We start from the raw sequence: 26893 nt of genomic DNA, 5'->3' as shown, positions 1-26893 counted from the left end.
CCGAAATCAAGAGTCAGACACTGAACCAACCGAGCCACCTAGGCGCCCCTGTTGTTACTGTTTTAATCTCTATACCCAATGTGGGGCTTGAACTCATGACCCTGAGATTCCATGAGTCACATGCTCTACTTTGACTGAGCCAGCCAGGGGCCCTAAGTAGTGGAATTACTGAATAAATTATAGTATATCTATAGATCTCTTACTAACTTGGAGAGAGGTCAGTGGTATACCAAGGAAACCATGCTTCAGAATGGTATGTATAATGTGATCCCATTTTTGCAGGGTTCTTGTATATCTCTATATGCATTTATGCAAGCATAGAGATGAACAAATGCCACTTCAGAAAGGTGGAAATGGGGGTGGGGAGAGGCAGAATAAGATGAAATTACTACTTTTCCTAAAATCTTTTTGTGTTGTTAAGTGTGTATTTAAGGGACCCACCAGGGTTTTTGTTTCCTGGCAGGTAAGAAAATCTTCCTTAAAACAACACTATCTTAGATATAATAGAAGACTAGTTTTTTTTTTCAAGGGCTGTATGCTTCATTTGGCTGAGTTAACCTGATTCATTGTTGTCAATGATGTATTCTTGTTGGAACTGAATATAAATGATCTAACTCAAATATTCGTCACTACCACTGAGACAACAATGAATTATTCATCATATATTTTTGTTTCAATATAAAATGATGTTACCTTGCATATACCCTGTATGGGGGGGGAAGGGGGTAAAATAAGGGTAACAGCAATCAGATTTGATGATAAACTATTTCTTAATGGCCTTTGTATGAGATGGACAAATCATTGTTGTGAGATTCCTGACTTAAGAGGGACTCTTAATACCTTTTCTAAGGTCTCCTCTGTCCTTCTAAGGATCTGTGTCCAGCTTTAAGCAGCAGAGGTTATGTTGAAGCTTCAGCATCTTTCCTGTGGTTGAGATGTGGTATCAAACCTCTTTGCTGATGTTTATTTTCCTTCAAAGCCTACAACCTCTGCAGTAGTCCAGACATTACTAACCTAACATTTAGAGAAACTGGTTGTTTAAAGAAGAATTTACCTGACTTTGCACCCTGATACCCAGTGACGGGAAAGTGTATTCTGTTGGTAAACAAAACAGTCCAAAACCTTTTTCCTAAATACATGGTTTTTGCACAACCAGTATGCCCTCGTAACTTTTCTTTTTTTCCTTCTAGAGTAAAGCTAAAACATTTTGAGAAATTTCAGGATACAGCAGAAGCATTAGCAGGTAAAGTGAAAGACTAGCTTTTTGGGGTTTTTTTTAATCTTGTCAGTTGATTATCCTTATCAAAAGATTATTTGCTTCAGTTGCCTGAGTTAACCTTATTCAATGTTGTCAATGATGCATTCTTTTTGGAATTGAATTTAAGTGATCTAACTCAAATTCGTCACTACCACTGAGACAACATTGAGTTAGCTTTTTTCACCATAGGGTTTGTTTCCCCCCCATGTGATGAGAGGTGAGAAGTGGTTAAATTGATCTCCCTGTGGAAACCAACAGCATAATGCTGAAGCACAATTCAGTAAAAGCTGTTCTACAAGGGACCAAGGTAATGTAGTCAAGTACACAGCTGTCTGATAATATTAATCCAGGAGTAAAGTTGAGAATAGCCAGGATTCACAGTTGAAATAATAATACAGCAGCTCTCCAGAAGTACACATTTTTAGTTCAGAAGAGTACAATATTATTAAAAGTTTTAGGAAAACTAATAGGCTTTTGTGTGTATGGTTTGGTTTGGTTTGGTTTGGTTTTTAATGCAAAAACTACACCTAGGCTTAAGAGTTAATCTGAAGGGGGCATGAAGAATGGATGACTCCTGTCCTTCAACTGGTCCTCATGATGGGAGAACAGACAATAGGTGTTATTAACTAGGCTTGGCTTTAGTTGGCAGTTGGTCTCAAGGGTTTTTTTTGTTTTGTTTTGTTTTTTAATGTTAGGGAAAACAAGAAGCCTGGATATAAAATTCTGCTTGTGGATTTTTCAATTGCTTAAGTTCCGTATATCAAATCAGCCAACCGCTTGGCGGTAAAATTTGAAAATGTAGGACCATAAGGAAGGATATGGCATATAATTAGGCAAGAATTTCACAAACCCAAATAATTTTGTTATCAGCCCCAAGAGATGGGTATAATTCTCTTATAAAAATTAGGAACGTAACTAAACATGCTGGAATATTAATGGGCTGCCCCAACATTGGCAGAAGGGTAGCTGAAGGAAGACCCACAAATGGATCCAATTTTTTAATTTTTAAAAATAGTTCTAGGACTGCTTCATCAGTAAGTCAATAATTAAAGCCTCATAGAGCCATTAAAGCACAACTATGATAATTTTTGCCTGAAGGGTTTTTTTGTTTTGTTTTTTTTGTTTTTAGTAATGTCTGCATCCAACATGGGGCTTGAACTCATGGCCCCAAGATCAAGTTGCATGCTCTTCCAACTGAGCCAGCCGGCACCCCTGCCTGGAGAATTTTTTAAAAGATCTGTTCATCACAGCTTTAAAATTATATGGGTAGAATTTTGTTAGGACTCCAGGTGAGATTGTATTGGCTGTTCTCCAACTCTGGGGGACATTATTCACATAGACAGTGATTTGAACTTCCGCTGGAATTGTAAAGTGAGTGGCCCTGATCCCAAGTGGCTTCTTTTGAATTCCTTTTTGCATATTACCTCTTTAATCTTTTTTGAGGTATTTCCGACCAGTCCTTATTAAACGGATAGATCCAACTTCTACCCAAACATGAAGCAGGTTTTTACTATTAATAGGTAATATATTGATCATGTAGTGATTGTCCGGTTTTGTACTCCTCATTTCAAAATTGTTGTTAAATCCTTGAAGCAGTCCTGTGGGTTAGATGTTAATCACTATTTATAGGAAAACTGAGGCTTGAGGAATATCTCCTTTTCCTCCTGAGCTCTTGGTATTCCTTAAAATAATGTAAAGATAAATGGCCAGATGCCATGCTAGCTGAGAATTTAAAGTCAACTCCAGCCCCCCCCCCCCATCTACTTTCCATGAAGGCAGAGTCTGCATTGTTCTTCACCATCAAATTCCTGGATTCTAGCACATAAATATTTTGGGTAAAGGAATGAAAATAGTGAGCTCTGTCAAGAATCTTTTCCCATCTATTTTTACTAGAAACTCAAATATCACCTTATTAAGAGAGCAGTCGTTCCTGGGAATTAACTTCCATTCCCTGTTATAAGGAAATTTTGATGTGACAGAACCCAAACTGAGCGGTTATAGATATCATAGTATGCATTTAAAAACCCCATAGCCTAAGAAACAGTCTGATGTGTTGTGATATCAAGAATTTATATTCTGAATATAATATAGCCAGGGGCACCTGGCTGGCTCAGTCCGTAGAGCATGAGACTCTTGATTTCAGAGTCGTGAGTTCAAGCCTCATGTTGGATGTGGAGCCTACTTTAAAAAAAAAAAAAGTCTTTGGGGTGCCTGGCTGGCTCAGTTGGAAGAGCATGTGACTCTTGATCTCAGGGTCATGAGTCTGAGCCCCAGTTCGGTGTAGAGATTACTTAAATAAATAAACTTAATAGATGAAAATAAGGGGCGCCTGGGTGGCTCAGTTGGTTAAGCGACTGCCTTCGGCTCAGGTCATGATCCCGGAGTCCTGGGATCGAGTCCCACATCGGGCTCCCGGCTCAGTGGGGAGCCTGCTTCTCCTTCTGACCCTATCCCCTCTCATGCCGTTTCTCTCTCTCTGTCAAATAAATAAATAAACAAAATCTTTAAAAAAAAAAAAAATGAAAATAAAAGGTTGAATTTTTTTTATTTTATTTTTTTTTTAAGAATTTAAAGGCACCTGGGTGGTGCAGTTGGTTAAGTACCCAACTCTTGGTTTCGGCTCAGATTATGAGATGGAGCTGGCGTCAGTGCAGAGTCTGCTGAAGACTCTCTCTTCCTCCCCCCTGAGCATGCACTTGCTTTTGCTCGCTCTCTAAAATAAATAAATCTTCAAAAAAAAAATTTATATTGGTCCTAGAAGTTCAGATTATACTGTTTGTATGGAGAGCTTTATTTTTACGGTCTGATTTTCAAGTTGCAAGTCTTCCAAATACTACCGAAAAATTTGGTATTCTCTCGCTCTTTCTCTCTGACAAATAATCAAATCTTTAAAAAAAAAAAAAAAAAGAATTTGGTACAAGCCTACTTTTGGATGAAGTGGGAAGATTACTAGGGGATGCTGAAAAGTGGCTAGTGAAGTAAGAGAAGACTCAGTTTCCCCTTTACCTGTCACCATTCCTGCCATCTTTTAAAAATATATAGTATGGGGCGCCTGGGTGGCTCAGTTGGTTAGGCGACTGCCTTCGGCTCAGGTCATGATCCTGGAGTCCCAGGATCGAGTCCCACATCAGGCTCCCTGCTCAGCAGGGGGTCTGCTTCTCCCTCTGCCCTCTTCCCTCTCGTGCTCTGTCTCTCATTCTCTCTCAAATAAATCTTTAAAAAAAAAAATAAAAAAAAAAATATATATATATTATGAAGAGTAATTAACATGCTTTTTAATAATAAAGGGAAGGTAAATGTAAATGTTAGCTCTAGAGTAGAAATTTTTGCTTAAGAAATTTTTTTAAAAAGGGAAACACTGAAGTATAAGATTGATAACTAGAAGCTAGAAGTTGAATAAAATTTTTTAATTATAGAAGATTAAAAACTTGAAAGAATATAACTCTTACTAGAAAGGTAGGTTATAAGGAGTCAGTGTTGTACAATATGGTATGTAAAAGGTTATAACCTAAAAAAAGTAGCTTGAGACTCAGCTTCTTAGAACGTAAGAGCTCTGTAAGAGCTGTGTGGTAGCTAGATGATTTTTGTCCTCATCTTTCATCTTCCCAGATAACAGATGAAATGGACTTGTAACTCAAATGGATGGAGATGTGGTCAGGAGGAAAGAGAAGGTACCTGGCTGATTAAGCATAAACTGCCTGCTTAGAAATTGTGGCCAACTTCCTTCCTGGCAGGCATACTTTAAATTCAGCCAAAACCCTGACAGCAGAAGAGATACTAGTCCATGTGGGTCCAGAAGATCCTAAGTGTAGGCCTAAGAAAGGGTGAGAGTTACAAAGTAGCAGATTTAGAACCTGCCAAAAATGAAAGCAGTCCCAAATAGAATAGTCTGCCTTTGGGTAGTGAGTTCTCTGTCACTGGAGGTTTACAGGTAGAGGCCTGATGGCATCTGGATCTGGAATTAGCAAAGCCTTCATTCAGGCATGCTTACACTGCAGCAGGACCTTCCAAATGGATACACTCCTTTTTACTACAGTCTTGACAGGATTTTAGGGTATCTCACAGAGCATCAGGCCAGTCTGCCTACAGTAACATTGGAGAGTAAATCTGTTTGTCATTCCAAAATAGATTGTTTCTAACATTTTGATTCGAGCTCTGTCTGGGTTCAAGAGTAGATTTCATATGACATAAGGAAAGGAATGCTGTATCTGCTTTTAACTTCTGGTTCTAGAACTTAAATGAGGGTGGGAAGATCAGATGAGACTGAAATGTGTAACTCCTTCAGTGTTTTCTGCATTTATCATTTCATTTTAGAAGTAATGTTAAATTCAACTTTTTGAAAGGAAGTGTTTATTTTGCTTTATTCTTTAAGTTTAAATGAGATCTTGAGGTTCTTAAAATTAAAAAAACTTGAGAGTTAACTCTTTTTTCTTTTTCCTTAAAAGCATTCACAGCTCTAATGGAGGGCAAAATCAATAAGCAGCTGAAGAAAGTTCTGAAGAAAATAGTAAAAGAGGCCCATGAACCCCTGGCTGTAGCTGATGCTAAACTAGGAGGGGTCATAAAGGTAACTATGTTTTTCATGCCTGCTAATCAGAACTCGTCATACAGCATAGTAGCTACAAAGCCTAGCCTTTGTATTGAGTTGTTTGTTACTACATGATCTTTTTTCCCAGGCTACAGAATAATTGATTTCCAATACGATTATCAGGACCCAAGTACATACAAGTAATGCCTGTTTGTTGTAGAAAATATTAACCCCAAAAAGTAATAAAAATTAGCTTTAACCTTGCCACCCAGAGATCTGTTAACACTATGTATATCCTGCCATGTTTTTGTTTAGTCACATTTCTTTTCTTTCAACAGAAATGAGGATATGACATTTCTCTTTAGTGTATGTGTTTTATTAGAAAACTTTAGCAGGGGGTAGAGTCTCTGGAGATGAAAGTGGAAAGACTGGAAAAGTGGGCTCCCAAGCATGAAAAGCAGAACAGTTTGAGAGCTGGTCGTGATTATTTTGATCTTCAGTGATTATAGTAGATATTATAGTGACAGGTTAATTACTGTGTTTGTGAGCATACCTCTGCTTTTTAAAGTAAGGTTTATATTCTATTGTAGGTCTTCTTAGGTAGGAAAATGCTAAGGAGATTTGAGGGGCTTTTTTTAGGTCAGGATTGTGAATTTAAGAAGTTCAATTAAATAAATTATTTCTAATACTGTCTGGTAAGTAATGAAGTTTTCTGTGATGATGTCAATCTCTATATTCATTCCATGAAGTGCCCACAAGTGTTAGTTGTAATTTTCTGTTAAAAAACATTAAATTTTAGGGGCGCCTGGGTGGCTCAGTTGGTTGAGCGACTGCTTTCGGCTCGGGTCATGATCCTGGAGTCCCTGGATCGAGCCCCGCATCAGGCTCCCTGCTCCGCGGGAAGCCTGCTTCCCCCTCTCCCACTCCCCCTGCTTGTGTTCCCTCTCTCGCTGTCTCTCTCTCTCTCTGTTGAAAAATAAATAAAATCTTTAAAAAAAAAAAAACATTAAATTTTAAGGACATCTGGGTGGCTTAGTCAGTTAAGTGTCTGCCTTCAGCTCAAGTGATGATCCCAGAGTCTTGGGATCAAGTCCCACATCTGCCTCCTTGCTCAATGGGGAGCCTGCTTCTCCCTCTCCCTCTGCCTGACACTCCCCCTGCTTGTGCTCTCTCTCTCTGTTACAAATAAAGAAAGAAAATCTTTTTAAAAAATTAAATTTTAGCATAATAAATACAGAATGACAAATTGCTAGATGGTGGGATTATAGGTATCTTTAATTTTTTTTTTCAGTTTTTCTTTTTTTAAGATTTTATTTATTTATTAGAGGGAGAGAGCGAGCACAGGAGGGAGAGAGAATCTGAAGCGGACTACGCACTGAGCGCAGAGCCTGACTCGGGCCCAGTCCCACGACCGTGAGATCATGACCTGAGCCAAAACCCGAGTCGGATGCTTAACTGCCTGAACCACCCAGGCACCCCCAGTTTCTCTGTTTTAGAAACTTAACATTAAAGGGGTGCCTGGGTGGCTCAGGCAGTTAAGCATCTGACTGTTGATCTCAGCTCGGGTCTTGATCTCTGGCTTGCGAGTTCAAGCTCCACAATGGGCTTCATGCTGGGCATGGAGCCTACTTAAAAAAAAAAAATTACACCGAAGATCACTCATACATACCAAATATTGTTTCTTAAGCACATACGTACCAAGTATTTGTTTCTTAATCATGTAATACATCAATTTTGCATGCGTGTAATTATTTGCATTTGATGAACTAGAACTATAGATTTATATAAAGGACTTAGCAAATACAATGCAGAATGAAAAAAAATGAAGGTGTGCAGAACAAAATTTATTAGTGTGTGTGGGGTGTGTAAAAAGTTAAATTGTATGGTAAACCCTTGAATAACTTAAGGGTTGGGGGTGCCAACCCTTCCCCACACACGCACAGACAAAATTCTGTCAGATAAGCTGCCAACTCCTGATTTTAGCTCAGGTCGTGAGGTCAAACCCTATGTCGGGCTCAGTGCAGAATCTGCTTGTCCTTCTCCCTCTGCTCCCCGCCCCTCCACACTCTCAAATAAATAAATGAAATCTTTCTAAAAAAAATTCTGTGTATAACTTTTGACTCCCCCAGAATTTTACTACTAAAAGCCTACTGTTGACCAGAAGTCTTACCAATAACATAAATAGCTGATTAACCCATATGTTGTATACGTATTGGATATTATATTCTTAAAGTAAGCTAGAGGGGCGCCTGGGTGGCTCAGTCGTTAAGTGTCTGCCTTCGCCTCAGGTCATAATCCCAGGGTCCTGGGATCCAGCCCTGCATTGGGCTCCCTGCTCCACGGGAAGCCTGCTTCTCCCTCTCCCACTCCCCCTGCTTGTGTTCCCTCTCTTGCTGTGTCTCTCTGTCAAATAAATAAATAAAATCTTTTAAAAATAAATAAATAAAGCTAGAGAAAAGAATGTTACTTTTTTTAAAGATTTTATTTATTTATTTGACACACAGAGAGAGATCACAAGTAGGCAGAGGGGAGAGGGAGAAGGAGGCTCCCTGCTGAGTGGAGAGCCCAGAATTAAGATGTGGGGCTCAGTCCCAGGACCATGAGATCATGACCTGAGCTGAAGGCAGACGCTTAACTGACTGAGCTACCCAGGTGCCCCTGGAAAAGAATATTATTAAGAAAATCGGGGGTGCCTAGCTGGCTCAGTAGATGGAGCATAAAACTCTTGATCTCGGGATATGAGTTCAGGCCCCACATTGGGTGTAGAGGTTACTTAAAAATAAATCCTTTTTTTTTTTAAGGGGGTGGCGCCTGGGTCATTCACTCCATTAAGCATCCAACTCTTGATTTCAGCTCAGGTCATGATCTCAGGGTCATGGAATCAGCCCCACATCTGAACTCTGTGCTCAGCACAGAGTCTGCTTGGGATTCTCTCTCTACCTCTGCCCCCTCTCTGTTCGTGCGCTCACGCGTGCTCTCTCTCTCTCTCCCCCTCTCTAAGTAAATGGATAAAATTTAAAAAAAAAAAAAAAGTCTTTTTAAAGAAAAAAGGAAAATCGGGGACACCTGGGTGGCTCAGTTGGTTAAGCATCTGACTCTTGAGTTCAGGCCCCGGGTTGGACTTCACATGGGCATGGAGCCTACTTAAAAAAGCGTGGAGGGGGGGATCAGAAGGAAGAGAAAGTACATTTACAGTACTGTACTGTGTTTATCAAACAATCTGCATTTATTACTCTTTGTACAAACACTACAAAAATGTGAAACGAGAAATTTTTTTAAATAAAAAATATTTAAATCTGTGCTATTTTATTTTATTTTTTTTACTTTTTATTTTTTAAGATTTTTATTTATTTATTTGACAGAGAGAGACACAGCGAAAGAGGGAACACAAGCAGGGGGAGAGGGAGAGGGAGAAGCAGGCTCCCTGCTGAGCAGGGATCCCAATTTGGGGCTCGATCCCAGGACCCTGGGATCATGACCTGAGCCGAAGGCAGATGCTTAACGACTGAGCCACCCAGGCGCCCCTAAATCTGTGCTATTTTAATATTTAAATGGTTTTAGGAAAACTTTTTTTTTTTTTAATTTTTTATTTATTTGAGAGCGAGCATGTGCCAGGGCAAGGGGCGGGGCGGAGGGAGAAGCAGACTCTCAACTGAGCAGGGAGCCCGATGCAGGGCTCGATCCCAGGACCCTGGGATCATGACCTGAGCCGAAGGCAGACGTGTAATGACTGAGCCACCCAGGCGCCCATTTCTCTTTTTTTAAAAAAAAGATTTTCTTTATTTTGAGAGAGAGAACATGAGTGAGGGGGAAGGGGCAGAGGGAGAAGCAAGCTCCCCACTGAGCGGGGAGCCCGACGCAGGGCTTGATCCCAGGACCCCATGATCATGACCTGAGCCAAAGGCAGATGCTTAACTGACTGAGCCACCCAGGTACCCAAAACTCTTATTTCATTGATACAGATGTTCTTCTTACAGGAAAAGCTGAATCTCAGTTGTATCCATAGTCCTGTTGTTAATGAACTTATGAGAGGAATCCGTTCCCAGATGGATGGATTAATCCCTGGAGTAGAACCACGTGAAATGGCAGCTATGTGTCTTGGATTGGCACACAGGTGAGATTTACTGGAAAATAGAGTCCACTTATTCCTGTTTAATAAGCAATTGTGTTGCACTGGTTTAAGCATATTACAAATACTAATTTATTTCTCATAGTAATCTTATGAGGAAAATAGTAGTAGTATCTTTATTTTATAGATGAATCTGATGCCCCAAATCAGTTCACCTGGTAAGTTACGAAGCCTGGATTATAACCCAGGCAGTCCTCATCATAGGTATTTATCCTTCTTCAAGTGTTGAGCCCCACAATTCTTGGGCTTTCCCTTTTTTCTTTCCCTGATCTCTACTGAATCATTTGCTATCCCTCCATCTTTTCATCTCCCCAAATTTTCTCATCTGCTGTGGTCTCCTTCTGTGTGTATCTGTTGTTTGTTTTACTCCAATTTGTATTGACTTTTTATCATAAGCCAAAGAGAAGCACATTGACCTATCATGTTTAACCAGAGGTCCATTAGAACAGGCATTTCTGCTGTACTGTGATATGTGTTCTGAAAGCATTCTGTGAGATTGCACTAAAATAACAGGGTTTTTCAGTGAAAAAAATAGGATTAAAGGTAGATTACTCAAAACCTATGCAACTTTATAACCAGAGCACTATCAAAAATAGCCCTATATATTAATACAGTTAAAAAGACATGTTAGATTTATATTAAAGGAATAATAAACAGGTCTGTACCTTTGGACAAAAAATAGCATAAATCAACGGAAGGGTTAAAGCTGCTGAGTTACAAAGATGAGCAAAATGCATAAAAATTAAGGATAACTTTGTAATAAGCATTTTTAAGAGCGCACAAGCAGCTAAACTGCGTCAAGATTCAAGCTTGTGATTAATTGACATTGTATAACAGTAGTGGTTCTCAATCAAGGGTAATTAAATATCCCTTAGAGGACACTTGGCAGTGGCTAGAGACATTTTGGCTGTTATAGGTGGGGTCAGGTCTCTACTAACATAATGGGTAGAGGACAGGAATATTGCTAAATGTCCACAGTGCACAGAATAGGCCCCTACAACAAAGAATTATCATGCCCATATCGTTAACAGTGCCAAGGTTAAGAAAACCTTATGTACAGTAATGTTCCTCCGTGGGCTTTCTGTTTTCACGTGTTAACCTCCTGGTGTAAAGCCTTGAAACCCTGTAAAATTCATACATGAACCAATATGATTTGTACTACACAGCATTATCCTGTTTGTCTTTCACAAATTAATTCATATTTCAGAAATACAGGTTATAGCAGGACCGATGTATTTTCTTTTTTTAAGACTGTATTTCAGAGAGAGAGACAGGGCAAGCATGAGTGGGGGGTGGGGCAGAGGGAGAAGCAGACTCCCTGCCGAGCAGAGAGCCCTATGCGGGGCTCCATCCCTGGGATCTGGGATCATTACCCGAGCAAAAGGCAGATGCCCAACCAGCCACCCAGGCGCCCCTGTATTTTCTTTTTAAATGTGTATTTCCTAGTTTTGCATATTGTATTCTTGTTCAACTGGTTTTCCTGTGTTGGGAAAATTAATGTAGCTCTAAGAGGGATTTTCGTTTTTAAAAAGTTTTTTAAGGGGCGCCTGGGTGGCTCAGTCAGTTAAGCGATTGCCTTCAGCTCAGGTCATGATCCTAGAGTCCTGGGATCAAGCCCCACATTGGGTTCTCTGCTCTGTAGGAAGCCTGTTTTCTCCCTCTGCCTGCCATTCCCCCTGCTTGTGTGCGTGCTCTCTCTCTCTCTGACAAATAAATAAAAATAAAGTTTTTCAAGATGTTAATTAAACTCTTTTCGTAGCTGCTGTCAGTAATTTTTTATTTCCCCCCCCTTATCCTCAGCTTGTCCCGATATAGATTGAAATTTAGTGCTGATAAAGTGGACACCATGATTGTTCAGGCAATTTGTAAGTATACTGTATGTGAGGTCTGATCCTCCTAACTTTTTCCTGCTGTTAAAACTGTATCTTTTATAATTTTATCAGTTGAAGAAAGAAAAAATTAATTAGGATTTTTAATAGCAAAGTAAATAAACTAGAAAATGCAGAATAGAAAAGGCAAGCCACCCATAATTTGACTAGTTGGAGATAAGGTGAATTAACACTAGTGATGTTAACAAATTTGTCTTTTTCCATGAAGCAGATCAATAAGTGGGATCTAGTGCATTGTGCTTTTTTCACTTTGCTTTTTAATAGGTCATTCTCCCATGTCATTAAGTGAATTTTGGAAACCTCAAACGCTTAAGTTTCCAATTTTAAAAATCCCTTTAAATGGCAATTGCATTTCTGGGTATGTACTCCAAAGACTTGAAAGCAGGTACTCACAGATACATACACACCCATGTTTGTAGCAGCATTATTCACAATAGCCAAAAAAATGGAACAACCTAAATACCCAGTAACAGATGAATGGGTAAACAAAATGGGGTACATACACATAATGGATAATTATTTTTAAACCTTAAAAAGGTTTACAACATGGATGAATTTTGAAAACATGCTGCGAAATAAGCCACACAGAAAAGACAACTGTTGTGTGATACCACTTATGAGGTACCTAGAACAGGCAAATTCGTAAAAGACCGAAAGTAGAAGAGATTACCAGGAGATGGGGAAACGTGGGGATGAGGTGTTTTTAATGGGTGCAGAGTTTCCATTTGTGCATGATCTAAGAGTTCTGGAAATGGATAGTGGGTGATGATTGAATAATATTGTGAATGTGCTTGATGCCACTGAAACCTACAATTAAAAATGGTTAAAATGGTAAATTTTATGTATATTTTAGTTTTTTAAAGCCCTTTTATGTTCCTCTTTTTCATTTTAATCTACTGCAGCCTTGTTAGATGACTTAGATAAAGAACTAAACAACTACATTATGCGGTGTAGAGAATGGTATGGCTGGCATTTCCCTGAATTAGGAAAAATTATTTCAGATAATCTGACATACTGCAAGTGTTTACAGAAAGTCGGTAAGTTTATCCTTTAAGGCATTGAAAATAATTTATTTGTATCCCAAGACATGAGTTATAGTAATTTTTTTTCTTAACAAGCTTCCCAGAGTTCCTTACAATTTATGTGTATTTTGGGAGTGTAGCCAAATTAGTGTCTGTTGGAATTCAGAAACTGGTAATTTGAACTTTGACTTCAATGGCCAGTACAACAAGAGAACGTGGTTCTCTGATTTGGTTTTTCTTAAATTGGCTTCTTAAGGTGGAATGTATCTCAGTGAATTTACCATTAATAGGAGCAACTGTAGACGTGGGAAATCCTGCAATATGTTATAATACTAAAGCTGGTACTGCTCTCTCTACTGTTAGTGTTATATTCCATACCAGTGTACAGTAATAATATTAGTAGAAGAACCTAACAATGGTTAACAAATGGGACTTAACCAGGCTCATATTGCATTACCATATTACCACCCCAAGAATTCATGGCACTGACTTTAATAAAACCTTAGCTATAAATTGTCTGTTATAATATTATTAGTCCTGTTTTATGGGGTATTTTGTTTTTATTCTAATTTATACCTTTTTGGAGGGAGATGATGGGGAGAGATTTTAATCTCTAAAAATCAAGCCTTACATAAGGAAAATTAGTAGGTCAAACTTGTTCGCTTTTTGTTTTGTTTAGGCACCCTTTTCATTGGCTTATCTCTACTTTTTTTTTTTTTTTTTGACTATTTGGATTTTATATAATTTGTTGAAGAGTGATTCTCCCTCATCCTCTGCAAACATTCCATAGGCGATAGGAAGAATTATGCCTCAGCCAAACTTTCTGAATTACTGCCAGAGGAAGTTGAAGCAGAAGTGAAAGCAGCTGCGGAGATATCAATGGGAACAGAGGTTTCAGAAGAAGATATTTGCAATATTCTGCATCTTTGCACTCAGGTAAACTATACACATGGAGAAACTAGTTGTGGTGGGACCGGCTATGTAAAATAATTTTCTGATGGCAATGATGATTTTTAAACTTACCATTCACCTGATAAATATGAGGGTGTTCAGTCACTACCTCATCTGATGCCATCTTGATTTGTATAATTAGAGGGGGAAATACATACTGAAGTAAGTTGAAAGAATACTATCTAATTTATTTGTATTGTTAGCTAGCATTGTCTGGATAATGAATTATGAATCCGTTAATGAGACCGAGAAATACAGCTTGAGTTATTTAATTCCAGCCTCTGTGTTTGTATCCTGGCATGCTCCCTCCGCCTCCCCCCCCCCCCACCAATTTGGAGATCGCAGTAGAGCATGTGACTCTTGATCTTGGGGTTGTAAGTTTGAGCCCCATGTTGGTGTAAAGATTACTTAACAAAATCTTAAAAAAAAGATCACACACACTTAAAAAAAAGATCACCAAAAAAAAAAACGATGACACAATGTCTAGCCCTTGGAGTTTTTAAAAATAACAGTAATATTGACTAATATTTTTAGGCAGTGTAGTAGGTTGTTTGCATTTATTATCTCATAAAATCTCTCTTAAAATGGGAAACTGAGATAAGGAATGCTTTGTTTTCCCAGGATTACACAGCTGATCTATGACAATTTAGGACTCTATTGTTTCAGACATGTGGTTTTTATGTGATTTTTACACAAGTCATTTGTGGTATATTGATTTTGTTCCTTATACTAGGTAATTGAAATCTCAGAATATAGAACCCAGCTCTATGAATATCTGCAAAATCGAATGATGGCCATTGCACCAAATGTTACAGTCATGGTTGGGGAATTAGTGGGAGCACGGCTCATTGCTCATGCAGGTGATGATTTTAATGTAACTTATAAATAGGGATATTTAGAGTAGATTGTTTTCCTCCTAGGATTATTTTTTCATCTAAAATTACATTTATTAAAAAATTTAGGTAATAAATATAAGTAGATGGTATATGGGAGAGGACTAAGGACCAAGTGTTCAGTGATGATTCTGATGCGTATGCCTGATATCCTTTTGGATAATGAAGGCATCTTCAGTCACTACCTCTTCTGAGACACTTGTGGTCTGTTGTCAGATGTTTATTACCATTAATGAGAATAATCAGATGAATGCAGGAGGTTGAAATCAGTTAATACTTCCTACCAAATTAGGGGCACCTGGGTGGCTCAGTTGGTTAAGCGCCTGACTCTTGATTTCGGCTCAGTCATGATCTCAGGGTTGTGAGATGGAGGCTGCTTAAGATTCTCTCTTTCTCCCCCTTTCTGCCCCCCATCTCTAAAACAAACAAACACAAAAAAAAACCTCATCAGATTAAATAGGAATAGTTCTCACAACAGGTGATATATACCCTTTTTTTTTTTTAAAGATGGTTCACTACTGAATATGCTGTTTTAATATATTTGACATGCAAAATATTTTTAGTAAATTTATAATAAGACTTCATATGTGGGGCGCCTGGGTGGCTCAGTTGGCTAAGCGACTGCCTTCGGCTCAGGTCATGATCCTGGAGTCCCGGGATCGAGTCCCGCATCGGGCTCCCTGCTCGGCAGGGAGTCTGCTTCTCCCTCTGACCCTCCCCCGTCTCATGTGCTCTCTCTCATTCTCTGTCTCTCTCAAATAAATAAATAAAATCTTTAAAAAAAAAAAAGACTTCATATGTGTGTATGGTGATGCTACAAAGAAGGTATGCTCTAAAAATAATACTGTATAATTGAATATTTGCAAATAGAGTGAAATATCACTGTTATTGGAGTCATCGTTACAATCCGTCACAGATCTTTTTTTTTTTTTTTAAAGATTTTATTTATTTATTTGACAGAGAGAGATAGCGAGAGCAGGGACACAGCAGGGGGAGTGGGAGAGGGAGAAGCAGGCTTCCCGCCGAGCAGGGAGCCCGATGCGGGGCTCGATCCCAGGACCCTGGGATCATGACCTGAGCTGAAGGCAGACGCTTAACGACTGAGCCACCCAGGCGCCCCCGTCACAGAAGATCTTAATGTATCATCTACATCAAAGTGTCTAAACTAGAATAGCCCCTGTAACTGCATCATTAGTCAGACAGCCCATTCAAATAGCTCAGCTGTGAGGTTGGGATCATCTGGCTGGTTTGTTGTCTGCATCCAAATTTTTATAGGCTTAACTAAACTTCTGTGGTCAGAGATGCAGGGATTAACAGAAGCTTGTGTTGAATTTTAGATATGTATCTAGTGGTTGAGCATTAATGTCGGGGGTCTGTTCTGACAAAATCCGTGCAATAAATCTAACAAAGCAGTAACTTTTTTTTTTTTTTTTAAAGATTTTACTTATTTGACAGAGAGAGACACTGCAAGAGAGGGAACACAAGCATGGGGAGTGGGAGAGGGAGAAGCAGGCTTCCCGCGGAGCAGGGAGCCCGATGTGGGGCTCGATCCCAGGACCCTGGGACCATGACCCGAGCTGAAGGCAGATGCTTAACAATTAGCCACCCAGGCATTCCAAAGCAGTAACTTTTTATACCTGATTAGTGTACTTTTATCTCCTCATCCATATCTTAAACAACAGAGATAAAGTGTGAGAAAGTTATCACATAGTTCTGTTGAGATGTCCTGAGTATCCATATATTTGTATGTTTTTTTCATATCTGAAGCAGAATATTTGATGTCTAAAATCCTCTGTGATATGCTAATGGAATGTAGAATAGTTAATACCATCTCTTGGGCAAATAAGTTTAATTGCACCTTCAGTTTGTTGTAAGCATTCATTGTAAGCCTCTGCTTATGGTGCTACATGGATAAATCACAAATGCTGAGGCTTTTTAGGGAATCTCTGACTATAGAATCTATTATATCAGATTTTTATTTACTCTGGTGGCTATAATACTTAGATTATATGTCTTATGTTTAATACATGCAACTTTCAAATACTTGGAATTGCATTCCTTGTAACTACTACTTTTTTTTGAAGGTTCTCTTTTGAATTTGGCCAAACATGCAGCTTCTACGGTTCAGATTCTTGGAGCAGAAAAGGCACTCTTCAGAGCCCTGAAGTCTAGACGAGATACCCCAAAGTATGGTCTCATTTATCATGCTTCACTTGTAGGCCAGACAAGTCCCAAAAACAAAGGAAAGGTGAGTTGCATTTCTTCTGAGGCAGGTTGTTTTTTCTCTCCCTCCCCCGCCCACCGATAATTCATTTTCTGCCTATTCTATAGTATGCAATAAAATTTTTCTACTGCTTCTTTGTCATTAAATAGAGAATGGTGAATTCTTGAGTTAAAAAGCACTTTTGTGAAAGAAAATAATATAAGGAAGTGTTGCTAGGGGCACCTGGCTAACACAGTCAGTGGGACATGCAGCTCTTCATTACGGGGTCGTGAGTTCCCAGCCTCATGGTGGGGGTTCCCAGCCCCATGTTGGGAGCTTACTCAAAAAAAAAAATTATTACTACTATTATTTTTTAAAGATAAAGTGTTACTGATCTTGTTAAAGCTGTTTTCTTTTGCTATATTAGGATTTTTCTAGAATCCACCTGTTTGTGAGGGATGGAGTTGATGGCACATCAAAAGTTTTCTGTGTGGCAAGAAATCAATTTAACATCATCATTTATGAATTTTAAAATAATAACCAGTTCCCTCTCTCGCTATCTCTCTCTCTGTCAAATAAATAAATAAAATCTTTAAAAAAAAAATTTAAAAAAAGGGGCGCCTGGGTGGCTCAGTTGTTAAGCGTCTGCCTTCGGCTCAGGTCATGATCCCAGAGTCCTGGGATCGAGCCCCGCATCGGGCTTCCTGCTCAGCAGGAAGCCTGCTTCTCCCTCTCCTACTCCCCCTGCTTGTGTTCGCTCTCTCGCTATCTCTCTCTCTGCCAAGTAAGTAAAATCTTTAAAAAAAATAATAACCATGCACTGTGATCAGCACCTAGTGGGACTTAAGTGAATCCTTTTAATAGCCCTGTGAGATGTAAGGTATCAGTTTTATAGATGAGAAAGCTGAGTCTTCAGCATATTAAGTACTTTCAAGCTTTTTGGTTAGGGTACATAATTTAACAGAAACTAGAATGTTAAGGAAGAAAACTGAAATGTTATAAAATTCAGAGCAGATTGATGAAAGGGTTGATAAAGTGTTAATTAGCTTAAAAGGGGGGCTACGCTTTTTCCAGATGACCTCATGGTGTAGAACTAAGGTCACTGAGTAGAAATTAAAGGAAGACATTAGAAGGGTAGTTTGAGCTTGTTTTAGACATGAACTACTGCAATATTATTTCATCCAACAAAACGAATGGGGTTGTATATAACCAGTTAACCATTGAGAGATTCAGATATAAGCTAGGTGGCTTGAGTTGTATGATTCATAATACTTCATAATTCCTGACTTTAAAAAATACTAGAGTGAATGATAGAGTTGATGATTTGCTCCAGTTTTCTCATGAATAAGTTATTGAGGATTTTATCATCTCAACTTGGAATATAGTTTGAATGCCTCTAACTTTAAGTTCTCTATCAGATTTCTCGAATGCTGGCAGCCAAAACTGTTTTGGCTATCCGGTACGATGCTTTTGGTGAAGATTCCAGTTCTGCGATGGGAGTTGAGAACAGAGCCAAATTAGAGGCCAGGTTGAGGACCTTGGAAGATAGAGGGGTAAGGACCACATCCTGCCTATTGTAGAAGTGTTAGCTATCAAAAATAAATAAACTTTAAGTAGTTTATGTACTTACTCATTTCACCTACTAAGCAGTTTTATTTAAATGATAAATTTTAGTATGTTTAATAACATTTTTTGTTCCTGCTATTGGCAGTTTCCCTTATATTTACAAAGATTTGGTATCTTTTCTTAGATAAGGAAAATAAGTGGAACAGGAAAAGCGTTAGCAAAAACAGAAAAATACGAACATAAAAGGTAAGTACATTTGGGGGAGGATGGGTGAACAATATCTGCTTGATTAAATTTTAATTGACGACAGCAGTGTTTATAATAAAACAAACACCTCAGTGTCTCTGATTTTTTTTATAGTTTTCCATATTTCTAATTTTTAATCACAAACATTTTATATTGTTGTAATAAATACATACATGGTATATATTTTGGCTTTTTTCTCTTTTTTAAAGTCTTATTTATTTAAGTAATCTCGATACCCAGCATGGGGCTCAGACTCATAACCCCGAGATCAAGAGTGATATGCTCCTTCAACTGACGCAGCCAGGCACGTGCCCCTTGGCTTTTTTTTTCCCTCTTAATATTTAGTTCATTTTCAGATGTTGATAGTAAATAGTATTCAGACCTCACCATGAAACGAACAAAAGATATATGTAGGGAGAGGGATTTTGGTTATTTGAGGTTATGTTCAGTACTGGTAAGGTTGTGATGATGGAAGTAGAATGTGCTGCAGTTTTTCTGGAAAGTGGTTTGACAGTATGTATCAGGAGTCTTTAAAATGTTTCTAGTCATTAACCCATAAATTCTCCCTTAGGACTCCTGTAATTAAGAATTTTAATAGGGGCACCTGGGTGGCTCAGTCGTTTAATGTCTGCCTTTGGCTCAGGTCATGATCCCAGGACCCTGGGATCGAGCCCCGCATCGGGCTCCCTGCTCCGCGGGAAGCCTGCTTCTCTCTCTCCCTCTCCAACTCCCTCTGCTTGTGTTCCTCTCTTGCTGTGTCTCTCTCTGTCAAATAAACAAAATCTTTAAAAAAAAAAAAAAGAATTTTAATAGTAAAATTTTAAACTGGGCAAGGAGTAACATCTTACTATAAATATTCATATATATTTAAACGTACGTATTTAGAAAAATTGCTTCCTTTATTCTGGAAAGAAACCAAAAGTGTTCCAGCTATGGGCATTAATATTTTATGTTTTATGAATTTTCCAAGTTTTCAACAGTGACCATATATATATTTTGTAATTTTTAAAGATTTTATTTATTTGAGAGAGAGAAACAGCATGAGAGGTGAGGGTCAGAGGGAGAAGCAGGCTCCCTGCTGAGCCGGGAGCCCGATGTGGGACTCGATCCCAGGACTCGGAGATCATGACCTGAGCCAAAGGCAGTCGCTTAACCACCTGAGCCACCCAGGCCCTATTTTGTAATTTTTAAAGTCTAATTTTGTGTCTTTAGTTGGTAAGTGTGGATCTTTGTTTTTTAAATTGTTTTTAATGTATAAAAATTAAGCAGCCATGACTACAAATAAACTTAAGAAATGAAACATTCCTTAGCTTGTTTTGAACAATATTTTAATATTCTCATGCCATTATGCTTTTGACTTTAAACTAAACACATGCACTTGAAGCACCAGTTATGAGATTTATTAGTTCTTGTTTTAGGCACTTAGTACTTCAGTTTTTTCTTTCTGCTACATTAGAACAAAAGCAAATGTAGGCTTTTAGGGAATCTTCATCCATATGTAGCCCCTTTTTCTTCTGCCTTTTGGGGTTTTGTGATGAAGTCTTCTGTGTTAACTTGATTTAGGTTTTGCCTTTTGTTTTCATTGAATTTGCCCTATTTCTAAAACTTGAATTGCTTCAGTTTTTACTTTCTAGAATAATCATTTGTTGTAAAGAAATTTTCTCCATTTTTCCCCATACTGATTGAATGTTTTTCTATACCGTAGTCATTACATTGATTACTAAATGAGAATTCACTTTAACTCACCACTTCTCTTGAAGTGTGATTGACCTACTTGGAAAATAGTGATTGATACCTCTTTACCCTTTGGAAATTACTAGTTTTCATAAACTGCCCCAAAGCTACTAAAATGAAACAGTTCTGTATGGTTATATAAGTATTATCTAATGGCATCTCTTCTAAACTTCCTTAGAATTATTTCAGTTACAAGTATTTGTAGAGATTTTCTATAATTCTTTGACTCTTACAGTGAAGTGAAGACTTATGATCCTTCTGGTGATTCCACACTGCCAACCTGTTCTAAAAAACGCAAGATAGAACAGGTAGATAAAGAAGATGAAATTGTTGAAAAGAAGGCCAAAAAAGCCAAGGTTAAAATTAAAGGTCAGTTTGAATTTTTAAAATGTTGCTTATATTCATATTCTTTAAGAAAGACGGACTTCATAAGTCTTGGGGAAGTAAGTACATGCTGTTGAACTTTATTGTGAAACCACCCATATTGAAAGTTAATGGTGTTTAAAGCCATTGTGTTCCTTGAGATAGTTAAGGTATTAAATTTATCAGACTTCATAGAGGAATGTGAGAAGCACTTCTTTGAATATATGGAATCACATATTATGCTAAGTGTACCAAACTTCAGTTCCTATCACGTGAACTATTTTGAGAATCAGCTTAAAAAAGAAAAAAAGTTCATGGTTTTTAAATTAGTCACTGAGTTTTTGTTATATAGATAAGGGTAAAATTTGCAGCAGTGGTTTTCTTGTTTCTGTTATATAGAATGGACTAGAGTAATAACATATTGGTAACCATCATTATAATAATGATATTTAATAGGTACTCTCCAGTGAACTAGGCTATCTTGCAAAGTTGATAAGCAGGTAACCCCATTTACTAGAAGTACCTGTGTTGAATGCCTGCCAGCTAGTCTATCAGGAAAATCAGGCATGAAAGTAATGACTGATTTAAGTTTTGGATTCTAAATAGCTTAGTGGTCAAAAGTATATTATCAGCAAATGTGGATTCCTGCCCTGGCTAAAGAAAACATAAAGTTATTTAACTTTTATGTTTCTCTTTATTTATTAACAAGTAAGGTGATCCCGGGTGCCCGGGTGGCTCAGTTGGTTAAGCGACTGCCTTCGGCTCAGGTCATGATCCTGGAGTCCTGGGATGGAGTCCCGCATCGGGCTCCCTGCTCAGCAGGGGTCTGCTTCTCCCTCTGCCCTCTTCCCTCTCGTGCTCTCTGTCTCTCATTCTCTCTCTCTCAAATAAATAAATAAAATCTTTAAAAAAAAAAAAAAAACAAGGTGATCCCTAAGCCCATTAATAGCATTTGAAACAGCAAACTCCAGTATCTTCACTTATATATTGAGTAAGCTTTTCAAATTTAACATTCTTATATCCTTGTCACTCTCAATCTGTTGCTCCACAAATTTGTCTGTTTTATTAATGGCAGTTCTAGTTGCTTTGGCCTTTAACCTTTACTCTTTTCTTACAACCCAAGTCTACTCTGACAACAAATTTTTTTTTTTTTTTTTTTTTTTAGATTTTCTTTTTAAGTAATCTCTATACCCAGTGTGGGGCTCAAACTTAAAAATCCTGAGATCAAAAGTCACATGCTCCACCAACTAAGCTAGCCAGGTGCCCCTATTCTGGCAACAAATCCTCTCAGTTCAGTTCTACTTTGAAAATCCATAATCTAACCACTTATCCACCACTGCTTTTGTTATTGTAACAGCCACAATGGCACCCCCCATTAACTCTCTCATTTAGTTTTACTCCATTAGCCACACTGGCCTCCTTGTTATTCTTTGATTCTACCAACTCACCTCTCCCAAAATAACTTTAGCATTTGCTCTTCTCTCTACCTGGAATATTTTTCTTCAAGGTAGGTGCATCATTCACTCCTTTGCCTCTTCCAGGTGTTGCCTGCCTGACTGTCCTGTCTGAAGTACCCGTATGTACTGCCTTCCTCAGCGTTCTTCTTTCTGCTTTATTTTTATTCTTAGCACTGATTACTGTGTAAAATATTGTATGGTTATATCATTTTTTTGCCTCCACTCCTAAAAAAAAAGATGTAGAAGGACAGGGATTTTTTTGTCTGTTTTATGCCCTGCTGTATCCAGTTGTCTAGGAAATGCCCTGGCATTTAGTAGGTGCTAAATGTATTTTTGTTGAACGAGTTTCTAATGATAGGTACCTATTATTGAGTTCTCTCTTTTTTTTTTTAAAGATTCTATATTTATTTATTTATTTATTCATTCATTCATTCATTCATTCATTTATTTGAGAGAGAGAGCACGAGCTGCGGGGAGGGAGAGGGAGAAGCAGGCTCCCCACCAAGCGGGGAGCCCGATGCAGGGCTTGATCCCGGGATCCCAAGATCATGACCTGAGCCGAAGGCAGACACTCAACCGGCCGAGCCACCCAGGCACCCCTGAGTCTGCATTCTGATGTGCCGAGCATGATACGTTATCTTGTTAAATCCAGTAAAATAGGCATCACTGAGTTGTACATGAGTAAATGGGGTTTACGGAAGTCAGTGACTTCCTCTCAGGGTCACAGCAGGTTGAATAAACCCAGTCTCTTAACTCCAGAGCACAAATTCTTTTTTTTTTTTTTTTAAGATTTCATTTATTTTTTTATTTTTTTTTAAGATTTTATTTATTTGACAGAGGCACAGCGAGAGAGGGAACACAAGCAGGGGGGAGTGGGAGAGGGAAAAGCAGGCTTCCTGCCGAGCAGGGAGCCCGATGCAGGGCTCGATCCCAGGACCCTGGGATCATGACCTGAGCCGAAGGCAGATGCTTAACGACTGAGCCACCCAGGCACCCCTTATTTATTTATTTATTTATTTGACAGAGCAAGAGAGCACAAGCAGGGGAAGCAGCAGGCAGAGGGAGAGGGAGAAGCAGACTTCCCACTGAGCAAGGAGCCCGATGCAGGGCTTGATCCCAGGACCCTGGGATCATGACCTGAGCCGAAGGCAGACGCTTAACCGACTGAGCCACCCAGGCGCCCCTCCAGAGCACAGACTCTTCATAATTTATAATACAATTGACAATTTCCAAAAAACACTGGGTTTGGAGATCAGATGATCTGTTTCAATCCTAATTTCCATACATGGCTACATGATCTCGTAAAGTTAGTGGTCTTGGACTAGGTAGGTGTTTGAAGGACCTTTCCAGTTACAAAATTTTATAATAAATAAACATTGGATAGTCAACCAGAATGATGAGAAAAAACAGATTCAAAAGGTGGGGGAAGTGAGGTCTGATATAGTGTTAATTGTTTGTCTTTATACTTAACCCCATTCAGTTGAAGAAGCCCCAGTAGCAACAGAGGAAGAAGAAGAAGAAGAAGGAGTACTAGTGGTAGAAGAACAGGAGACATCTGTGAAGAAGAAGAAGAAGAAGGACAAAAAGAAACACATTAAGGAAGAACCGCTTTCTGAGGAGGAACCATGCACCAGCACAGCAATTCCTGTATGTTTGTTTTTAATACTTTGTTGGCATGGGCCGGGTCTCTATTTTATTGTACTCTTCTGTATTAGAAATGAGCAGGCAGTCAAGATGGTTTCATAGAAGGAACAGTAAAATAAAAATGATATTGTTATAAAAAAGGCCATTTCCCAAACCTAGAATCTTATTACAAAATGGGTTTACATTGAGGAAGAGAGAATATAACTTGCTACAGATTTTCATAGAGGTGATTTTTATATTTTTAGGTTTTAATCTTTAACCTAAGTTTGTTTTTGAGGGAAATAGATCTACTTTGCTTCTTATAAGATAAAGTTATTATTCCTCACCCTTACATTTTACAGCTCTTTCAAAAGCATTCTTGTTTGTTATTTTCAGAGTCCAGAGAAAAAGAAGAAAAAGAAAAAAAAGAGAGATAATGAGGACTAATTGAAGGGAACCATCTTTGAATCATTGGGATACATCACACTTAAGATTCAGTCAGGAATGTATCTGAGATGTTCTCTAACTGGAAGGTTGGATGAAACAATGTTACTAATCATCTGTACCTTTTCAAACCTATGTGTCTTGACACCAGTTCTGTTAACTTGATTATGTCATCATTTCTTGGAGTCTTTGTTATACAAATAAAAATATTTTCTTTGTATTTTAAGGTAGTTCTGTGATCTCTATATTTTAGGTGGACAATTATGATCCTTTCTATATTTTATTTAGCATTTGATGATTATTGCTTTGATAATTATAGCTGAAAAGTGAGAGTTGTGAATTGTTAATTGAAACAGCCTTTCAGAAGGCTGTGATTAGGTGGACCAATTTAAGAGCCTCACTCTAATGTTTCTTTTTCCTTTTGGACTGTCTGTATTTATTTAAATAAAGCTGTGTTTTGTGTTCAAAATTTTAAAATTAGGTGAGCAAAACTTTCTGTATCCCTTCAGAAAGTAAAAAAATTGTATCCTTTATTTTACTTCCTAGTTCTGAATGGAGCAACAAAATAATCATTAACATTAACATAGATGCAGATTTTTTTCTAAGGTGATATTTTTAAAAGGATAACAAAATGATTTTATAGTAAAGAATGGGGGAATAATAGGAAAACAAGATGACCAAAAATAAAATGTCCATGGGTATAAACCAGGACATAGAACACCAAAGAGAAATCCTTGTTTCTAAAATACGGTATTTACAGTATGTGAACAACAGCCTGATTGACAGCCATATAGTCACGACAGCCACAAGTTTCATAGGACTGTCGGTCTTGCATCTCTGTGTATGCCATGGGCATGATGCTAAAGCCCAGTTCAATCAAAGCATTCAACAGGTGGAGGAGCTAAAACAATTATAGCTTTGGGGCGCCTGGGTGGCTCAGTCAATTGCGCGTTTGATTTCAACTCAGGTCATGATCTTGGTGTCCTGGGATCAAACCCTGTGTTCGGCTCCCCGCTTAGAGGGGTGTCTGCTTCTCCCTCTCCCTCTGCCCCTCCCCACTCTGCATGCTTGCTCTCTCAAATGAATAAATAAAATCTTTAAAAAAATAAAATGATTATAGCTTTGAGTTCCCTCTGCTTTTCTTGTAACTGGGCAAGTCCACAGCCCTTCTTAACTTCAGTTCCTCATTTGTAAACTGGAGATGATCCTCAACTTTACCTCTCAACTAACAGTGGTTTGTAAAGAAAAAAAGATACAAATTTTCAGAGGTGTAAGTACATTTCAAATTTAGATAATTGAAGTAAATGCTACAATGAAGTACATGTAGCCATCCCTAGACACAATTATATAATAAAGCTAGTTATTTTGCTCCCAGAAGAATGTTACCATTTTACATCATTAGTACCTAAGACACATTCTTGACTTGGGACATAACAGATTTTTAACAGCTTTTGATGAAAGTTGCCCATAGACCTGCCAAGGGCTATATAGTCAAAAGTTTTCTATCTGAAACAAGATAGACTTGGAGAATGCTAATTAATAAACTTTTAGTCATTTTAAATGGTCTACAGGCCTGGGGAAAATCTAGTTAAATCACAGAGCTATCAATTTAATTAACATATACTATATTATTAGTTTCAGAGGTGGAATTCATCAGTGCATACAACACCCAGTGCTCATTATTTCAAGTGCCCGTCCTTAATGCCCATCACCCAGTTACCCCATTCCCCCCACCCCACCTCCCCAAGCTATCAGTTCTCCTAAGTGCTAAATTCTTAACTGTTTAAAACACTAACCAGAAGGTAGGTTCTGGTTCTTTGTGCTAAAATGAAGTACTTGTTCTCTTGAAGAGCCTTAGCATCTTAGTCTGCAATGGGAAGTGCAGGTGAATTTTATATGGCTCATTTTGATTAGCAAACTTGAAATATTTCCGTGAGTGGGCCACATAAAATGTTTAAGACATACTGATTATCTGGGTGGTTGGCTGACTTAGTTGGTAGAGCATGGGATTCTTGAGGGGTTGTGAGGTCAAGCCCCACATTGGGTGTAGAGATTACTTAAAAAATTTTTTAAAAAACTTACTGATTCTCAACGAAAAAGCAATGATTCTCCACTGTATTCTACATCCCTTCAAAAATGTAAATTTATACTTTTTCGTTTATTTTTTTTTAAGTTTTTGTGGGTTTTTTTTGACAGAGAGAGGGAACACAAGCAGGGTGAGTGGGAGAGGGAGAAGCAGGCTTCCCACTGAGCAGGGAGCCCGATGTGAGGCTCGATCCCAGGACCCTAGGATCATGACCTGAGCCAAAGGCAGATGCTTAACGACTGAGCCACCCAGGCGCCCCATATTTTTTGGTTTAAACTTCTGTATCAGGGCACCTGGGTGGCTCAGTTAAGCGTCTGACTTTTTTTTTTTTTTTAAAGATTTATTTTTTTAGGGGCACCTGGATGGCACAGTCAGTTAAGCGTGGGACTGTTGGCTTCAGCTCAAGTGGTGATCTCCGTGTCCTCGGATCGAGCCCTCCGTGGGGCTGGATCTCAGGGTCTTGAGTTCAAGCTCTGTGTTGGGCTCCAAACTGGGGAATCG

At 38.5% G+C, this 26893-nt stretch overlaps 1 protein-coding gene, 1 long non-coding RNA gene and 4 other non-coding genes across 9 annotated transcripts in view; 5 read left to right on the top strand and 1 right to left on the bottom strand.

The window, feature by feature from the left end:
- The window catches only part of NOP58 (NOP58 ribonucleoprotein), a 33152-nt gene extending 8620 nt beyond the window's left edge, over positions 1–24532 (top strand). The window contains exons 2-15 of one of the 4 annotated variants that reach the window (XM_081815360.1): positions 1191–1243; positions 1448–1565; positions 5704–5825; positions 9764–9900; positions 11716–11780; positions 12707–12841; positions 13617–13762; positions 14511–14637; positions 16755–16918; positions 18292–18426; positions 18624–18685; positions 20655–20788; positions 23720–23886; positions 24259–24532. In XM_081815360.1, the coding sequence (XP_081671486.1) occupies positions 5718–5825; positions 9764–9900; positions 11716–11780; positions 12707–12841; positions 13617–13762; positions 14511–14637; positions 16755–16918; positions 18292–18426; positions 18624–18685; positions 20655–20788; positions 23720–23886; positions 24259–24309 (1431 nt within the window). In that variant the 5' untranslated portion in view covers positions 1191–1243; positions 1448–1565; positions 5704–5717 and the 3' untranslated portion in view covers positions 24310–24532. Of the gene's footprint in view, positions 1–1190; positions 1244–1447; positions 1566–5703; positions 5826–9763; positions 9901–11715; positions 11781–12706; positions 12842–13616; positions 13763–14510; positions 14638–16754; positions 16919–18291; positions 18427–18623; positions 18686–18925; positions 19315–20654; positions 20789–23719; positions 23887–24258 lie in introns of those variants that run through there. The other 3 variants (XM_006734571.3, XM_031029460.2, XM_081815361.1) reach the window with 3 other exon arrangements.
- LOC115941374 (small nucleolar RNA SNORD70) lies at positions 563–651 on the top strand. The gene has a single exon (XR_004076128.1). It is a non-coding gene; the product is annotated as a small nucleolar RNA SNORD70 (small nucleolar RNA).
- Positions 1342–1428, top strand: LOC115941375 (small nucleolar RNA SNORD70). The gene has a single exon (XR_004076129.1). It is a non-coding gene; the product is annotated as a small nucleolar RNA SNORD70 (small nucleolar RNA).
- On the top strand, positions 13822–13903 carry LOC115941371 (small nucleolar RNA SNORD11B). The gene has a single exon (XR_004076125.1). It is a non-coding gene; the product is annotated as a small nucleolar RNA SNORD11B (small nucleolar RNA).
- LOC115941370 (small nucleolar RNA SNORD11) lies at positions 14786–14869 on the top strand. The gene has a single exon (XR_004076124.1). It is a non-coding gene; the product is annotated as a small nucleolar RNA SNORD11 (small nucleolar RNA).
- LOC145720742 (uncharacterized) overlaps positions 23076–26893 on the bottom strand; it is a 440998-nt gene continuing 437180 nt past the window's right edge. Inside the window, exon 3 of the long non-coding RNA XR_014143933.1 lies at positions 23076–23177. This is a non-coding gene — a long non-coding RNA (uncharacterized LOC145720742). The remainder of the gene's footprint in view (positions 23178–26893) is intronic.

The sequence above is a fragment of the Leptonychotes weddellii genome, chromosome 3 (genome assembly GCF_054177405.1).
Source record: "Leptonychotes weddellii isolate Sample4059 chromosome 3, ASM5417740v2, whole genome shotgun sequence".
In the NCBI taxonomy this organism is placed as follows: Eukaryota; Metazoa; Chordata; class Mammalia; order Carnivora; family Phocidae; genus Leptonychotes; species Leptonychotes weddellii.
The sequence above is the reverse complement of the archived record's forward strand: the minus strand, read 5'-3'. Positions and strand labels throughout refer to the sequence as shown.